At 39.8% G+C, this 14,550-nt stretch overlaps 2 protein-coding genes across 5 annotated transcripts; one reads left to right on the plus strand and one right to left on the minus strand.

Annotated features, from left to right (window-relative positions):
- Window positions 1–6,068: 6,068 nt before the first annotated feature.
- On the minus strand, window positions 6,069–8,407 carry LOC113739561 ((R)-mandelonitrile lyase-like). The gene is made up of 3 exons (XM_027266810.2): window positions 8,040–8,407; window positions 6,385–7,900; window positions 6,069–6,309 (listed from the first exon to the last, which is right to left on the minus strand). The coding sequence occupies exons 1-3, from the start codon at window positions 8,128–8,130 to the stop codon at window positions 6,270–6,272; spliced, it is 1,647 nt and encodes a 548-aa protein (XP_027122611.1). The 5' UTR covers window positions 8,131–8,407; the 3' UTR covers window positions 6,069–6,269.
- A 345-nt stretch (window positions 8,408–8,752) lies between these two features.
- LOC113739565 (DNA-dependent metalloprotease WSS1-like) lies at window positions 8,753–12,400 on the plus strand. 4 transcript variants are annotated; one of them, XM_072045159.1, is made up of 5 exons: window positions 8,753–9,016; window positions 9,955–10,199; window positions 10,300–10,495; window positions 11,042–11,479; window positions 11,849–12,400. In XM_072045159.1, exons 2-5 carry the CDS (start codon window positions 10,015–10,017, stop codon window positions 11,918–11,920), a joined length of 891 nt encoding a protein of 296 aa, XP_071901260.1. In that variant the 5' UTR covers window positions 8,753–9,016; window positions 9,955–10,014; the 3' UTR covers window positions 11,921–12,400. The 4 variants fall into 4 exon arrangements, with proteins under 4 accessions (XP_071901260.1, XP_071901259.1, XP_027122615.2 ...); XM_072045158.1 differs by having other exon boundaries at window positions 8,754–9,016; window positions 11,827–12,400; XM_027266814.2 differs by having other exon boundaries at window positions 8,755–9,016; window positions 10,030–10,199; window positions 11,827–12,400.
- Window positions 12,401–14,550: the final 2,150 nt, after the last annotated feature.

Here is a 14,550-nt window from a genome sequence, read left to right on the forward strand (position 1 = left end):
TAGGCAAACAAAATGATGGGCTTCCTCGTATAAATATTTGCCCCACGCCCGCCATCACAAATGCCCCCAACCAACCCCATGCCCCTCTCTCTCTCCCCCCCCCCCGGCGGGGCCCGGGTTTATGTGTTATAATTGTACGTAGAGTAGTGATTGCTGTGTTAGCATTTCTTTCTCTCTCTCTCTTTTTTTTTTTTGGGTTTGGCTATTGGGCTGGGGTTGGGTTCCCTCTTCTAATCTCTAAAAAAAATAAAAAATAAGAAAGGGTTGTTGGAGACGATCAATCCTGTCATACGTAGTAGTATGCATACAAAGTCCAGAGAATTGAGTAGGTGTGGTGGGTGTATAAATAGTGGTGCGATTTTAGGTAAATAATGCCAGAGAGAGGAAGAGCAGTGAGGGAATATGCGGGGGTTTGGTGGAGGACGGGAATTGTACGAGGCTGGAAATTGTACGATCATAATTATAAATTAAGAAAAATTTTAATACTTGATGTAGACTGTAGAGAGTCCGTCCAGTCGTCCCGTTGGCTTAAGTTTATTTTACTATTGCAGCTTTCCACTTTAAACATTTGTTGAATTCCAGCATCATTTGAGTCGAGCCTAGGACAAAACTTAAAAAGAAAAAAAAAAACACACACACACACACACAACGAAAAGAAAGAACAATGTGGATAGAGTTTCTACTCGCATCGAGTATTCTCTCCCCTCCCTCTAGAATAGGCTAGATTAGGTTATAGAAATCTATTGTTGCGATAAATAAAAAATAAAAAAAAAAACAGTGTGGATGAATTCGCAGCGAAAAGACGACGATTTTGTGCTACAGTAATTCGTACAATAAGTAAGCGATGACGCAAATCATCAATTCCTATAACTCTATAATAAGTAACGGATGACAATTGACTCTTCGCAACATTTCAAATGCCCTTATCCATCAATTTGGACCACCAAGACCTTGTTTGGACGACCATTTTTTCAAAGAAAAATTGCTACGTTCTTCGTGAATATATTTTTCAATCATCTTTCTATCTCACATATATCAAATCGTTACGGTAATTTTTTTACAAAAAAAAAAAGTCTAGAAAAATGCAATCCAAACTTCATTTCAATTATAATTTCTACAACTCTCTATTATAACAACTAACCGATAACACGAGAAGTTATTTTGATACCCTCTTCTTAATCAAAAAACTTGACTATTCCACCATGTGTGTTTGTGCCTTGTATGGATGGCACTTACATTATTGATGCAACATGGGCAGTCGGGCGATCCTCCTTCGCTGGTGCCTATGAAGGTAAGGTTTGTCGGTGTTATGTAATACTGACCGGATTCAATTTCGAGGGAGGCAAGGGTGTGTGTACAATTTTCTTGAGTAAGTGGGGGGCAAAGTGTGATTAAAACGTACCACAATTATGCTCGTGCTTCTTGTTTTCTCACATTTTCTGCTGCCAGTATTTTGTCGTTGGAACTTTAGGGTGTTGTTGGCTGTGGATCGGTCACCGAGGATTTTCTCCACAAGCACGCAAGGGGGAGGGAGAATTGAAGTCGTCGTCGTCATTTTATCGCGCACGTTTGTGTAGTTATCGAAGTGACAGATAGCTTGAAGTCGTTGTCTCGTCTTCCAGACTAACGCGCCATCGTCGAGCTTCTTCGGCATTGATGGAGCTGCCAGATTCCACTCACAAAAGTGTACGAGTAGAAGGATGGCCACCCCTTTCCTGAGGATGCAATAGTTGTTTGTTCCCCGCAAATTATTTTCGATACGTACAACTGCTAAAAAAAACAAAAAACAAAAAAAAAGAAAGAATCTTTTTGTGGAACTAATGAATGTAGTACATTCATTATTTACAACAAAAACCAGTGGTAGTAAATTAAAAAATAATACAAAACAATATAAAAAATCAAACAATTTATGTGTACACGGTTATGTTTAAATAATAAACATGTGTTTTATTGGTTGTGTGATGTTAGTAATTGAGTTGAAGTGGGTTAGCGATGAGAAGTTATTTGAAGAGTAAAAACGAAATTTTTAGAGGTGATGCCGGATTGTTTACACCAGTTCTCCTCCTGCTCCCACTTTATAAATTATATTATTAATGCTTAGTCACATAAAAAACGATGTGTGTGCAATTCATAAATACTTCTTTTATGAAATAATTTTATATAAAATTTTAAGTACTAAAGCAAATGGTGGTATTTCAACCTTTTTCTCATCAAATGGTTGTTACTTTAGTAGTTACAATGTTTAGAGTGAGTCGTTTTGTCAAAATATGCTTTTAGATGAGTTATGGTTAGAAATGATTATAGATAGATATAACAAAATTTGTAATGAAATGCTTCAAAATTTTTAGATATTTATTGACTAAGCTCTGCCTAGAAGTTATTAACTAAAACATAACAGAGCATTGTGGGGTGGTTTTGATCTAAGATATTTGAGGATGAGGAAATTTTTCGGACAGCCTCTAAACTATTGCTTTCATATGATTTTGACCCCATTAACTATAAATTGTCACAAATAAGGCATTTGAATAATAATAATAATAATAATAAAAGCTTAGTTTAAGGATTTCTATCAATTTTAGCCATTAGAGGTGATGGGATTAGGGGTAAAATTGACTACATAAAAAAATCAACCCACGAAAATTACCTAAAAAGTTTCGTTGACTGATTATTTCATCAAATCAGGGTTAGAAAATGTGGAAGGTGAAAGGCAAGGAAGAACATTAAATTCCATATTATTAGTTAACTTAATACAGTTGGTTTTTTAACCAAATAGTAGGTTAAATTTTTTTTTGTTTGAAAGGTTTTGTCCCTAATTTCTATATTTAACGCTCAAAATTGATAGAAACCCTTGAACTATGCATTTTTTTGTTTAAGAGCTTATTTGTCACAAAATTATCATCCAACAATTTCAAGTTGGAAGAAACTTATTTCTTCTAAAAAAAAATTTTTAAAAAAAGTAGTAAGCAATAGTGATGGTGTATCACTTTCCCAATTGAATGGAATGTCTTGTTATTTTCGGTGGGTTGCTCCGGCGGGCCAGAATAAATGAATTGAAAGTGGAAACACCAATAATACTCTCATCGGCCAATCACGTTCTGCCAAGCTTCTTTCCTTCTTCAACTACTTTTGGACTCCTCTTCTTTTAAAAAGATATATTGAACAGGTATTCCTCATATAGGACCACAAAAAATGACTTGAACAAATCAAAGTCAATCAACCATTCCCAAAAAAATTATTGGGAGCTCGCGGCGCCTTGGCTGGTCGTCATCATCATCATTATCATAATCAAAATGTAGGTCTTTGCAATTTGGTTAGTAGTACTATTAGCATCCACGGATCCGGGGCTGGAACGGTTGTCAGAGCAACCATTTTGGAAGGTATAACACTATTTGCAAACGATGTAATATCATCTGTATAAGGTGTAATAATAGAACAACAGCGAATAACACTAAAACAACATTTTTATGGGTCCCACACGGCGTGAAAATTGAGTTACAAGGAGTGATGTGAGCCGCACAAATTTTTTTGGCTTAATCATGGCCGTGAACCTTCCGGAACGGTTGTCTCTGACAATCGTTTCAGTCCCTCCTCCAACATCCACAATGATTTACACACATCCTTCAGGGTGTAATCCACGTGCCACATTAGCATTTCACTATCTTCTCTTTTTATTACACTCTCATTTACAATGGATTATGTTCACAGAGTATAATAGCATGAATCCACATGCCACATCAACATTTCACTATCTCCTCTTTTATTATATTTTCTCTCCTCTTATTATTTTAATAATGCACAACTCATAACCCATAAATAAATAATTTTATTATTTTAAAAGCAATTATTTTTAAAAATAAATTATTGACGTGACATCTCAAAGGTGAAAATATCATAATAATTCATTATTAATTAATAATACACTATCTACTGAATTTAACTCCATGACATAATATTAAAATTAAATAAAATACAAATAATAATATAACGAATACTACTTTTCATTATTATTGCCTCCGAATCGTTCCAAAATATGCTCGACCAAATCCGACCGAAGTTGATGATGTACTTCCTGATCACATAGTTCTGCATTCCTTTGAAAATAATGGTGAAAAATTTTTACTAAACCTTGAGTCACAGAGATTGTTGGTTCTTCATCATCATCATGCTAGTTTCTTATTGCATTTCTCTCATCCCTTCTTTGATGTTTTTTTTATCAGGTGGGCGAACTTCACGTGTTTCATTATCATCAATGCCAAAATTTTGAATCTGCATTGGACGAAGAAATGTATGTCCCGTTTTCATCGGTCCTTATCTTTTGAAGAACGATGCATAGGAGAATCTACCTTCCATTTCAAATCATTTTTTTAACAACACCTACATATGTTCATGTAAAAAATACTTCTTATTATTATGATGAAATAGCTCACATGCGTGTTGCTTGATCTGATCATCATTCCCACGTGCTATGATGTTTGCCAACCAATCTGTTGTAATATTGGTTGAACTCATTAACCATCCGACTCAACCAATGTCACTATGATTTCACTACTTTATATTTTCATGGTAGTTCAGATTTTCGATTCTCATTGAAATAGTCGACGACTCGTTTCCATTTTGAGAGTTACTCACAATGCTGCAATTTGAAATTGTGAGTCAAGCATTTGCAAGCATTTGTCATCATCCACACTCCATGGAACGCGTTTATCGTCAGGTTCTTCCACCGCCTCATTTGTGAGATTTATATTTTCTACCTCACGTTGTGTTGAATACGGCGGAAATTGAGAATTCGAAATTGACTCCGTTGGTATTGCATTATTTTGTTGACCGGCGAAATCAAAATCCTTCCTTATCTCCGACGGAGTCGTTGAGCCTCCACAACCCATACCAAGGTTATAATACTCCGGTGTATAGTGATTTCTCATAGAAGAATTAAAATAATTAGGTGAAGGATACATGGGAATTTGATATGGAAAATGTGGTTATAAATGTATTTGGACTATTTAACATATTTCTAAAACTATTGAGATTCTCATCCATAATGATAAAATAATGAAATTTATAAAATTATGTAAAGAGATTGAAAGTAATGAATAAGGGAGTAGGAGAGATAATGTAGTAAACAATTGTGAGGTGAAATAAAAAAAATTACTTTGTATATTTATAGGAAGTAAAATAAATTATCCGTTGCTAAAATATAGTCGTTGTAAAACAAGGACGTTGTAAAATGATTGGCTCAAAAAATGACCGTCGTAAAATGTTTCAAAAAATGACCAAGTAAAATGCTGTCTCATTTTGGCTATATTTGGATGTTTGCTGGTGTTGTTATGCCGTTTGGGTGCCATAGCATCTTCCATGACACGCATCATCTGTATTGTACGTGTAATCTTCGCGGCACGGCTTGATGTAACGAGGGCATTATACCCCCGTTATACATTGCCTTGGATGCTCTAAGTATACATACCACCCAACCCGACCAGCCGGCACAGCGCAGCACTGCACAAGCAGAGGAGTAACAGAAAGGGTGGCCCACCGCCAGACTATTCCATAATTCAAAGTTTCAAACCATTTGAACTTTCCAGCTCCGGGGGGGGCAAGGGCAACCACCTCTCTAGGATTGATTCGATCAGGTCCAGCAAATAGGAGAACGTTGAATGTAGAAGCACGGAATATGCTATTGTTTGATTGGAATTGGTTGCTAAATTAGAAGAATTGGAACTTGGAACAGAGCCAGAACACAAAAAATTTCTGAGGCTTACTTTTCCTGACCCTAAAACTGCATTCTGAATCCATCATTAGCCGATTGACAAAGGAATCTCAACCACCACCGCTTCTTATTCCCACCCTAATGGTTCAAGTTCCCAACCACTGAATGGTTTAAAAGGAAAACAAAAAAGATTTTTCTTTCTCGTAATTTATTCTATCTGGTTACAGGGTCGCCAACAAAGCTCAACCTTTTACATATCCTAAGGTACAATTCACACAAGAGTTACAGCGGGCGTCGAAAGAAGAATCATCAACCTGAAAAACTTCAAAGAGCTGCGAAATTCAAACGTATGAGCTCTTTCAACTTCTTAAATTTGCATTTCTTTTTTACTTTTGAAAAACATATTATCAACAAAAGTACCCATCTCGTTGACAAAACCAAACCAGATGTCAGCGGAAAAGCCAATATACAACAACAGCAGAGAAAGTAGTATTTATCTAATGCTTTTAGCTTGGCGAAGATAGAAATGATCGATCCGAACAGCAAATGAAGTCAAGCGCTTCTTCTATCTCGTTCGCTCCCTCAGAATCTTCATGCCAACGTACCTGTCGAAACACAACAACAGGAAATTAGTCTCTGTCTTTTAACAGTTTCTTTTAATCAATCACCATTGAACTCACCGGCCCAGCATTAAAAGAGTGGCTTGAGGATTAGTTCCAGGTGACACTGTGAATATTGAACCATCAACAACTCTAAGCGCCTGAATTCCCAGAACCCTGAAGTTTCTGTCAACCACCTTTCCTACGAGGCAGCCGCCATGGTAATGCCATATGGTATTGACCGTTCGACGACAGAACTCTCCCATCAGCCTGTCGTTCGATAGATCAACAGGCAATGGTGGTCCTATGTACCTAAAATCTCGATCCCCAAACAACTGAGAGAACTTGAAATCCTCCATGGAGCGGCTTCTAAGTACATCAGCAATCTTTCTCGTCCCATTTACGCATCTCTCAGTATCAGCAGGGTCACTGAAGTAATTGAACCTTACTATAGGGTTCACCCTGACATCGGTTGATGCCAATCTGAGAGAACCAGCTGACAGGGGTCCAACAATCTTCTCCATCAAGGTTGCAACGGTAAAATAGACGGGAGAAGGCGGAGTCCTAGAGAAAAAATTGTGAGCACGGGAAGCAAATGGAATAGCGTTTGAGGCAGCTTCAAGATAAGCCCCAGAAGAGGTAATTCCCACCACCTGTATCAATGATTGTTCAAGAGGCACCGGGGGCACAATGGAAATGCCATTTCTTGGATTATCATATAGGAACTGACCCACGTAAGGATGGTGATGCACTACAGGTATTCCCCACGAGGAGAGATAAGGCCTTGGTCCAATCCCACTCAAGAGCAGAAGCTGTGGGCTGCCAATAGCTCCTGCAGAAAGCAAAACTTCTCCCATCTCCCGCAGCATTGCATGGTGGAACCGACCCGTCTTGTCTCTGAATACCACCCCAATCGCTGATTGTCTGGGCGCTGCAGAAGCCGGTGAAGAAGCGAAAAGAACCCTCTCAACACTGGCGTATACAGCCACCTTAATATTAGAAGGCTTTGCATAGCTAAGAAGATCAGCAGCACTGTGCCTTCTACCAGCGCTATCAAAAGTGGAACCCCCAATCTTGGTGCCTACAACATGGTCCAAAGCAAACCCATTGTAAGGACCGATTCCAGCCTCCAGCAATCCATCCCTAATGGCAGATTGCCAGATCCTGAGTTCAGGCCTGAACACAATGGCCTTCTCAACCCACTTATAGGATTGATTAACCACCCGAAGATCCCAGTTGATTAGTGAATTCCTGAAGAAATCCGGGTCGGCTCTGCTGTAGAAACCAGCATTAATTGCGCTACTGCCTCCAAGAACTCGGCCTCTGGCGTTGGGAACACCGTCTTCAGAAGTAAAAGCTTGAGCAGGGGAATCAGTGGCATCAAGATCGACGAGAGTTGAGAGGAAACCTTCTTGGGTCATCAGATTAGGCATGCCATAAGGAACACCGCCTCTTTCTAGAACAAGAACTCGAAAATTCTCAGACAATGTGGCGGCCAGAGGACAGCCGGCGGTGCCTCCTCCAACAATGATGTAATCATAGTAATCCTCCGATGGCATCTCCGTGGCATTGAACACGAAACCCATGTAGCTTGGACCTGAAAAACAGCAAAAATGTGAATCATCATAGGTCAATTATTTCAGGAAAATGGCTGATTCATCAGAAAGTTGAAAGAACTTGGATGGTGTAAAAAATGAGGAATCCAGAGAGAGAGAGAGAGAGAGAGAGAGAATTACTCTGCTGGGAAAGTGATTTCGGCAAAGAAATGAAAGCGGCAACCATTAAAAACGTCAGAATTGGAGAGTAAGAGTAAGGAAGTTTAGCCATTGTTGCCTGGTGACGAAGAAAGATTGGATTTATTTATGTTTTTTTCTTTTTCTTGGGTCTCCTTTTTTTTTTTTTGGAAGAGGGGGGGGGGGGTTTCTTGAAAAGCAGTTGGTCAGGCAGAGAGGAAGGGCGGCGGTGGGTTTTGTTTGAGTTGTTGGATTCCGGTAAAAGCAGCAGAGGGAGGAGGGACTAGGGAGTGGAAAAAAGAGTCACTGCAGACGTATGTTTTTGGCGGGAAATTCAGTTGGTTTAGTTAGCATCATCTCTCATCAGGGAACGAACCACACCGCCTATTGCATCGGATTCGGTGGCGCAGGAAAGGCCAAATTATCATATTCTCAGAACGACGTCGTTGGTGTGCTGACTCGTACTAGTACTATATCAGAGGACTATTTAAATTCCACCCCCAACCTTAAAACCCAATGAAAAAAAAGAGAAGAAGGGGGGCTGGGGGAGCAAAAAAGGGAATGACAAATATGTTTGGGCTAGGCCCATCATTTAGCAAACAGGTCCACGATTGTAAAAAAAAAACAATCCAGTTCCCTGTCTCGACAGTACAGTTGCGGTGTGGATCATATTTGGCCAGCCGCTCGCCTACAATTTGTACAGTTACAAGATTTTTTTTTTTTCCTTTGTACAGGACGGAGCAGACGTTCAGGTTTCTAATGACCAGTAGCGGCGGGTACCATAAAAGAAATGATAGCAGTAAAATAGAAAGGGATGAGTTGGGAAGGGGTGTTGGGTACTCATAGCTACATACATTTGAACTCCCACCCTCGTACACCAAAAGTAGGTGGTGATTTGAATTTCATGTGTCGACTGGACAGACACCAATTGGCACTTTAGCTGAAGCTTTTGGTTCCGCAATAAAATTGTCTTCGTCCAGGTATTTTCCTTTTTTCAATTTTTTCTTGCTCTCCCCTCCCCTTTCTCTGTTTCTAGCTCATTATCCATCATCGTCAAATGCTGCCTACTACTAAAAATTGTACCACACCACAATTTCTCATCTTTATGTTGTTCAACAGACAAGATTAAGAAATCATAAGTAAAAAGGGACAACATTAAAAAAAGATGGAAACTTTTGATTAGGGTTTTATATTTCGATGTTTGTTTTCCTGTAAATTCGTGGCCGTGGATGCTACTCATCACTCTATCTGTTGAGATATCATACTCTATTTTATGGGTATTGAGGACATACTGAGTTTGCTTCGGAAATTGGAAATTATCCTGGCTGCCCATTTTATCGCTCTGTATCTGTAGAAAGATCAAATTTTGTGGATATAGAGACATAACTTATTTTGCCTCTGAAATTGGAAGTTATTCGACCCATGTTCTGAAGCAATTCTGCGCCTTTACACCACTAATTACTGCTAGACGCACTGCTATATTGTTACCAAATGATTGAACCAATACATTGAGTTAATTGACCAATTGATTGTACGCTTTCGGGAGGTAATTGAGTTCATGCCTTGATCTCGTAGCATCCAATTGAATTTCATACTGTGATCTGGTTGCATCTTTTCTTATACGGATAGATATGTGGCAAGTACACTCTGCTTTCCTGATAGTTGCAAATGAAGAAGTATCAACTCTTTTGTGAAACACAGTTCTCACAGTATAGTCATTAACAACTTTGTAGTGGACGGAAATTCAGTCAATCCAATGCCTAATGTCATTATGGAAATCTTTCCTCTAGAAATTTAATTTTTGCAATTGTTAAGATATTGCATTTTTGAGGATTCATGTCTTGGATCTGTAAGCTTGGCTTGTCAATTGAAGACTTCCTGGACAAGGATGGATTTAATATAAACAGCATTTCTCTAGGTCTTCAGAATTGGATATCATGAAGTTTTTGGTTTTAGAATTGATGGAATCTTACTTGTTATGATCTTGGTTAAGATTTTCCCATTTCACATGGATTTGAACGACCTTAACAAGGTCTGGGAAGTCAAACCTTTAAGGAGGACTCGAGAAAATGAGGCCAGGCAAATTCTTGAAAGAGTAGCTAAACAGGTGCAACCCATTATGCGCAAACGGAATTGGAAAGTCAAAGTTCTTTCTGAATTCTGGTAATGATTTTGCTTTACTTTTCCACATTCACGTCTCCAGTTCAAGGCATTTTCAGCATTTGTTGTGCCACTCTGCTGATCAAAAGAATTTGGTTTGCAGCCCAGCAAATCCGTCTCTTTTAGGTCTTAATATAGGAGGGGGTGCAGAAGTTAAGCTGAGATTGCGCCGACCGAACAATGAGTTGGATTTCTTCCCATATGATCAGATTCTTGATACCATGCTTCATGAGCTCTGCCACAATCGATATGGTCCCCACAATGCCGATTTTTACAACCTTTTGGATGAAATTAGAAAGGTGGTCGTTTATCTTAGTAAAGTGAAAATTCCAACTTGAAACTGCTTCTCCCTTAAGTGCTCCTAGTAAGTATTTGCACAATTGGAAATTTCTTTCCTGATGTCTGGGTTTCAGAATGGCAGGAGTGCAAAATTTTATTTATTTATTTATTTTTTGGGGTGGGGTGGGAGAGGATGGTGAGAGCTGGTTTCAATTACCATTCTTTCATATGTTTATGTTAGTGCTGGGAAAGATCCAACTCTGAACCTTTTTTTTTTGGCTGAAGTTCTCCTATTTTGTGATAAATGGGAATTTCTTTTCGTGATGTCCTGGCACCTTCCTTTGGGTTTTGGCAGCCTGGGAGTTACCTTTTTTTTGGTTTTTTTTTGGGGGGGGGGGGGATGGTGGGGAGGTTTGTGGGAGGGGTGACACCTGGCTTGATTTTCCATTTTGCAGTTCAATATTTAGCTCCGTAGTCTCAATAACAGTGTCAATTGTTAGTTTTTCCTTCAATTGACTTGCTAGATAATTCCCCTACAACTAATTTACCTAATTAACAATTTTCAGGAATGTGAAGATCTTATGGCTAAGGGAATTACAGGCACTGGGCAAGGATTTGATCTCCCTGGTAGACGACTGGGTGGCTTTTCCCATCAGCCTCCTTTGTCATCACTCCGGCAGTCTGCATTGGCAGCTGCAGAAAATAGAGCTCGGCGTGCAGCTATTTTGCCATCTGGACCAATGCGACTTGGTGGTGACAGTAGCATTAAGGCCGCCCTGAGCCCAATACAAGCTGCTGCTATGGCTGCAGAAAGGAGATTACATGATGATGTGTGGTGTGGTTCCAAATCTGCAGAAAGTGAAGGATCTTCTGAAAGTTCTCAATCCTCTACCGTGCGCGATAATGAATCTGACCTGATGTCAAATCTTGGCTACGCTCAAAGCAGTGGTACTAAAGATCTTCAGTTGTCGTGGCAGTGCAGCACTTGCACCTTAATAAATCAGGTAAATGTGCCCATTGCTTTTTCCTGTACTGCAGAGCCATGGAGTTTTCTCCAATCAGTTTTCTAAAAACTGCTGTGTAATTTTAATTTACATGCGAATGGTTGTAAATGTCCTTTTTTTTTTTTTTCCAGTTGTTGGATATCTGTCCATCCAGAGCTTAAATGCAAAAATGGAAAAATAGGAAAAACAAAAATGCATCTGATAGTGTCTGCGTAGGTTCTTACATGACAACCATATCTCTTCGTTAATGGAACGGATATAAATTCATCTCAAGACCAGTCCACCTCGACCTTTTGCCTCTTTGTTTCATTAATTAGGTACTCACTTTCCAGATTTAAATTTTACAGCCCCTGGCTCTTATTTGTGAAGCTTGTGGAACGAAGAAATGCGCAAGCAATGGAACAAAGTCAAAGGTTTGGTCTTGTAAGTTTTGCACTCTAGACAACAGTGTTGAGGTTGAGAGGTGCTTGGCTTGTGGGGAATGGAGATATTCGTATGGTCCACCCACAGTACCTCTGTTGGAAAATGCATAGGTACGTGGAATTGGGAAGTTTCAAGTATATTAGGGAGAAAAAGAGACGCATTTTCCGCAAGCACTCTACGCCATGCTGGTTAAGAAGCCTTCAGATCCAATCCTTGTCAGTGAATTCCAATTGCACAAAGGTCTGCATGGGGTAGTCAACCCGGGCCAACAACAGCTGTGTAGTTGTCCAGCATGTTGATGTATGAAAGCCATGAATTTTGTTACTTATTCTGCCGTTGAAAAAAATGTCCGTGTGTCTCTCACTTGCAATCGTAAGACACTACTCTCTTGTATTTGCTACATAAAGTGTGGAGATACGAATGTAAAAATTATGCTTTAGGTGCGAAAAGGACAGTTGTTTGCTTTTCGTGTTGTGAATTATAGGCTACCTTCCGTCAGTTATTTACTTTTCTTCTTAAAGATTGGGCTCGCTCCTGGTGACAAGCTGCTTGCGGGGATAGCACTGGAAAAAGGGCAGGCCGTTGTCTTTCCTTATGTGCCTGGATCTGAATCTTGAATGAATATAGTAACACACACAGTGCAGTTAGTTACCTTGAACAATGGTTAGCGTTCATCAGCGGGGCAACAAAAACTGCGGGGGCGTTTGTTACTTATTTTGGGATTTTGGCAAGAGACAGGGGATTACCATCAGAGTAGCAGGTTTCGTTGGAGGGTCTGATAGACGAGCGCAAAAGGAGGTGGATGGATGGGTTTTAGTTAGAGCCAGGCGTAGGTTACCCGGACGCTATGCTGGAAGAAGAGCAGGAGCGGGAAGTGCCCAGTTATTGATCAGAGGGATTTAAATAATGACGGTGGTGTCGTCTCGTGATGGCAAAAATGTGGGCTGGTTGTTATGGAACGGGATCAGAGTCGGACAGACAGAAGAAATGCAGCAAGAAAGATATTTTGGTAGAAGCAGCAGCGACGTATAGGGAGACGGACATCTTCTGAAGCAAAGGAGTCGGGAGGAGAAATGGGACGGATGGACATCTGGCCTCTCTGGAACTTACCACATGCAGTCTAGGACGGGACCCACCCACAAGCACCAGTCACCCTCGTAAACCATACGCTTCCTATCAATCAAAAAGTAAGTCCCAGTGTGAAGAGGTTTTGGGCAGCTGGGGGATGGAGAATTTCTGTCCAAAAAAAAAAAAGGGGGAGTTCCCGTCCCGGTGGAGCGGCAACCCATCCATTCCTCGATCAATAAGAATTAAGAATGAGCCTGCGTCACTTTTGTCATTGTTCGAAAAGTCAACTCCCGTACCTCCATCCTTCCTTGCTTTGACCATCACCTCTCCATCCAATCTCGCTCGAATATCTCTCCATCTCATCAGTCATCTCTCTCTCTCTCTGGGGACTGACTGCGGAGAGAAAATACATCTTTTTTTTCCCCCGAAACGATAGAAGGCAGGCGGAGAGGAAATATATCATCAATGCATCAAATTTGTTGATCAATTTCAATTATATTAGGTAAGGAGTAGGACACGCTCACACAAGCAAAAACAAACACAGCACAAAAAACAAAATGCTGACCGCAACGTGCCATCTATTTTTCAAAATGAACTTCCCTGCTAAGTAGTCCACCGGTACTACTACTACTACTACAGGTATACAAAATAAAGAGGAGGAGAAGGTAAAAAAAGCCATAAACAACAACAAGGGAGGGGAGGGGTCGTTTCTTTGCTTCTTCCTTTTTTTGTTTATATATATTGTGGCGACTGAGGAGTAGGAGGGGAGCTTCGGGGGGCGGTGTGAAAGGGGGAGAGAGGAGACGTAGAGGAATCTTTTTTGGACAAGGCAGGAAAAGGGAAAATGGAGGGACCTGAGAGGGAAGACGGGCTTTTCAAACTTGCGACCAAAGTTTAAGTTTGACCTTTGGTGCTTCGTTTCAAATCCACTCTGTCTCGTGTTTATACGTACAACTACTACTACGTGAGTATATTGATGCATTTTTTTGCTTTAATAAATTTGCAAATTGTAAATATAAATTACACTTGCTTGTTTAAAGAACGTAAAAGCCAAAAAAAAAAAAACCCCCCCGCTGACTCGATAAACTTTCTGAGTCTCTCGAAGTTTGCTTGGCCGTTTTATTACTGTTGCGAATTGTGTGACCGTTCCCATCCACACACACCTTCATTAAATGGAGCTACTACATTTTCCACTCTTTTTAGGTTCTTACGAGTGTCAAATTAGTTCCAATTAGTTCCAGCATGCCAAATTAGTTCCAGCACCAAGAGTTGATCCAATTATCCCCCCCCCTCGCCCCTTGGCTTAAAAAAGTAAATTCAAACGGATACGTAGTACATCCGTTTAGTCCGATGAAAATTTAGTCTTCAATTGTCCTTCATAGGTCCAGTTAAAACTCTATTTAAATAGATTAGGATAGAATAGGATATAAATAAAATAGCGATGAATGACAAAAAAAAAAGTATGCCAAATTAGTTTCAGCACCTGGAGTTGATCCAATTCTATTCCCTTTTTTTTTTACTTGTCTTTAAAAATTACAACAAAAAAAAAAAAAGAAGATGTAGTACCAGTAGTTCGTACC

The sequence above is a fragment of the Coffea arabica genome, chromosome 4c (genome assembly GCF_036785885.1).
Source record: "Coffea arabica cultivar ET-39 chromosome 4c, Coffea Arabica ET-39 HiFi, whole genome shotgun sequence".
In the NCBI taxonomy this organism is placed as follows: domain Eukaryota; kingdom Viridiplantae; phylum Streptophyta; class Magnoliopsida; order Gentianales; family Rubiaceae; genus Coffea; species Coffea arabica.

Excerpts from the sequence above, each read along its gene's own strand:
- LOC113739561 (XM_027266810.2), bottom strand. The coding sequence starts at position 8,130 with ATGGCTAAACTTCCTTACTCTTACTCTCCAATTCTGACGTTTTTAATG. Across the intron at positions 7,901-8,039 it reads GAAATCACTTTCCCAGCAGA|GTCCAAGCTACATGGGTTTC; the intron begins GTAATTCTCTCT and ends GCTGTTTTTCAG. Across the intron at positions 6,310-6,384 it reads ACTCTTTTAATGCTGGGCCG|GTACGTTGGCATGAAGATTC; the intron begins GTGAGTTCAATG and ends GTGTTTCGACAG.
- LOC113739565 (XM_072045158.1), top strand. The coding sequence starts at position 10,015 with ATGATCTTGGTTAAGATTTTCCCATTTCACATGGATTTGAACGACCTT. Across the intron at positions 10,496-11,041 it reads TTTTGGATGAAATTAGAAAG|GAATGTGAAGATCTTATGGC; the intron begins GTGGTCGTTTAT and ends AACAATTTTCAG. Across the intron at positions 11,480-11,826 it reads CTTGCACCTTAATAAATCAG|CCCCTGGCTCTTATTTGTGA; the intron begins GTAAATGTGCCC and ends TAAATTTTACAG.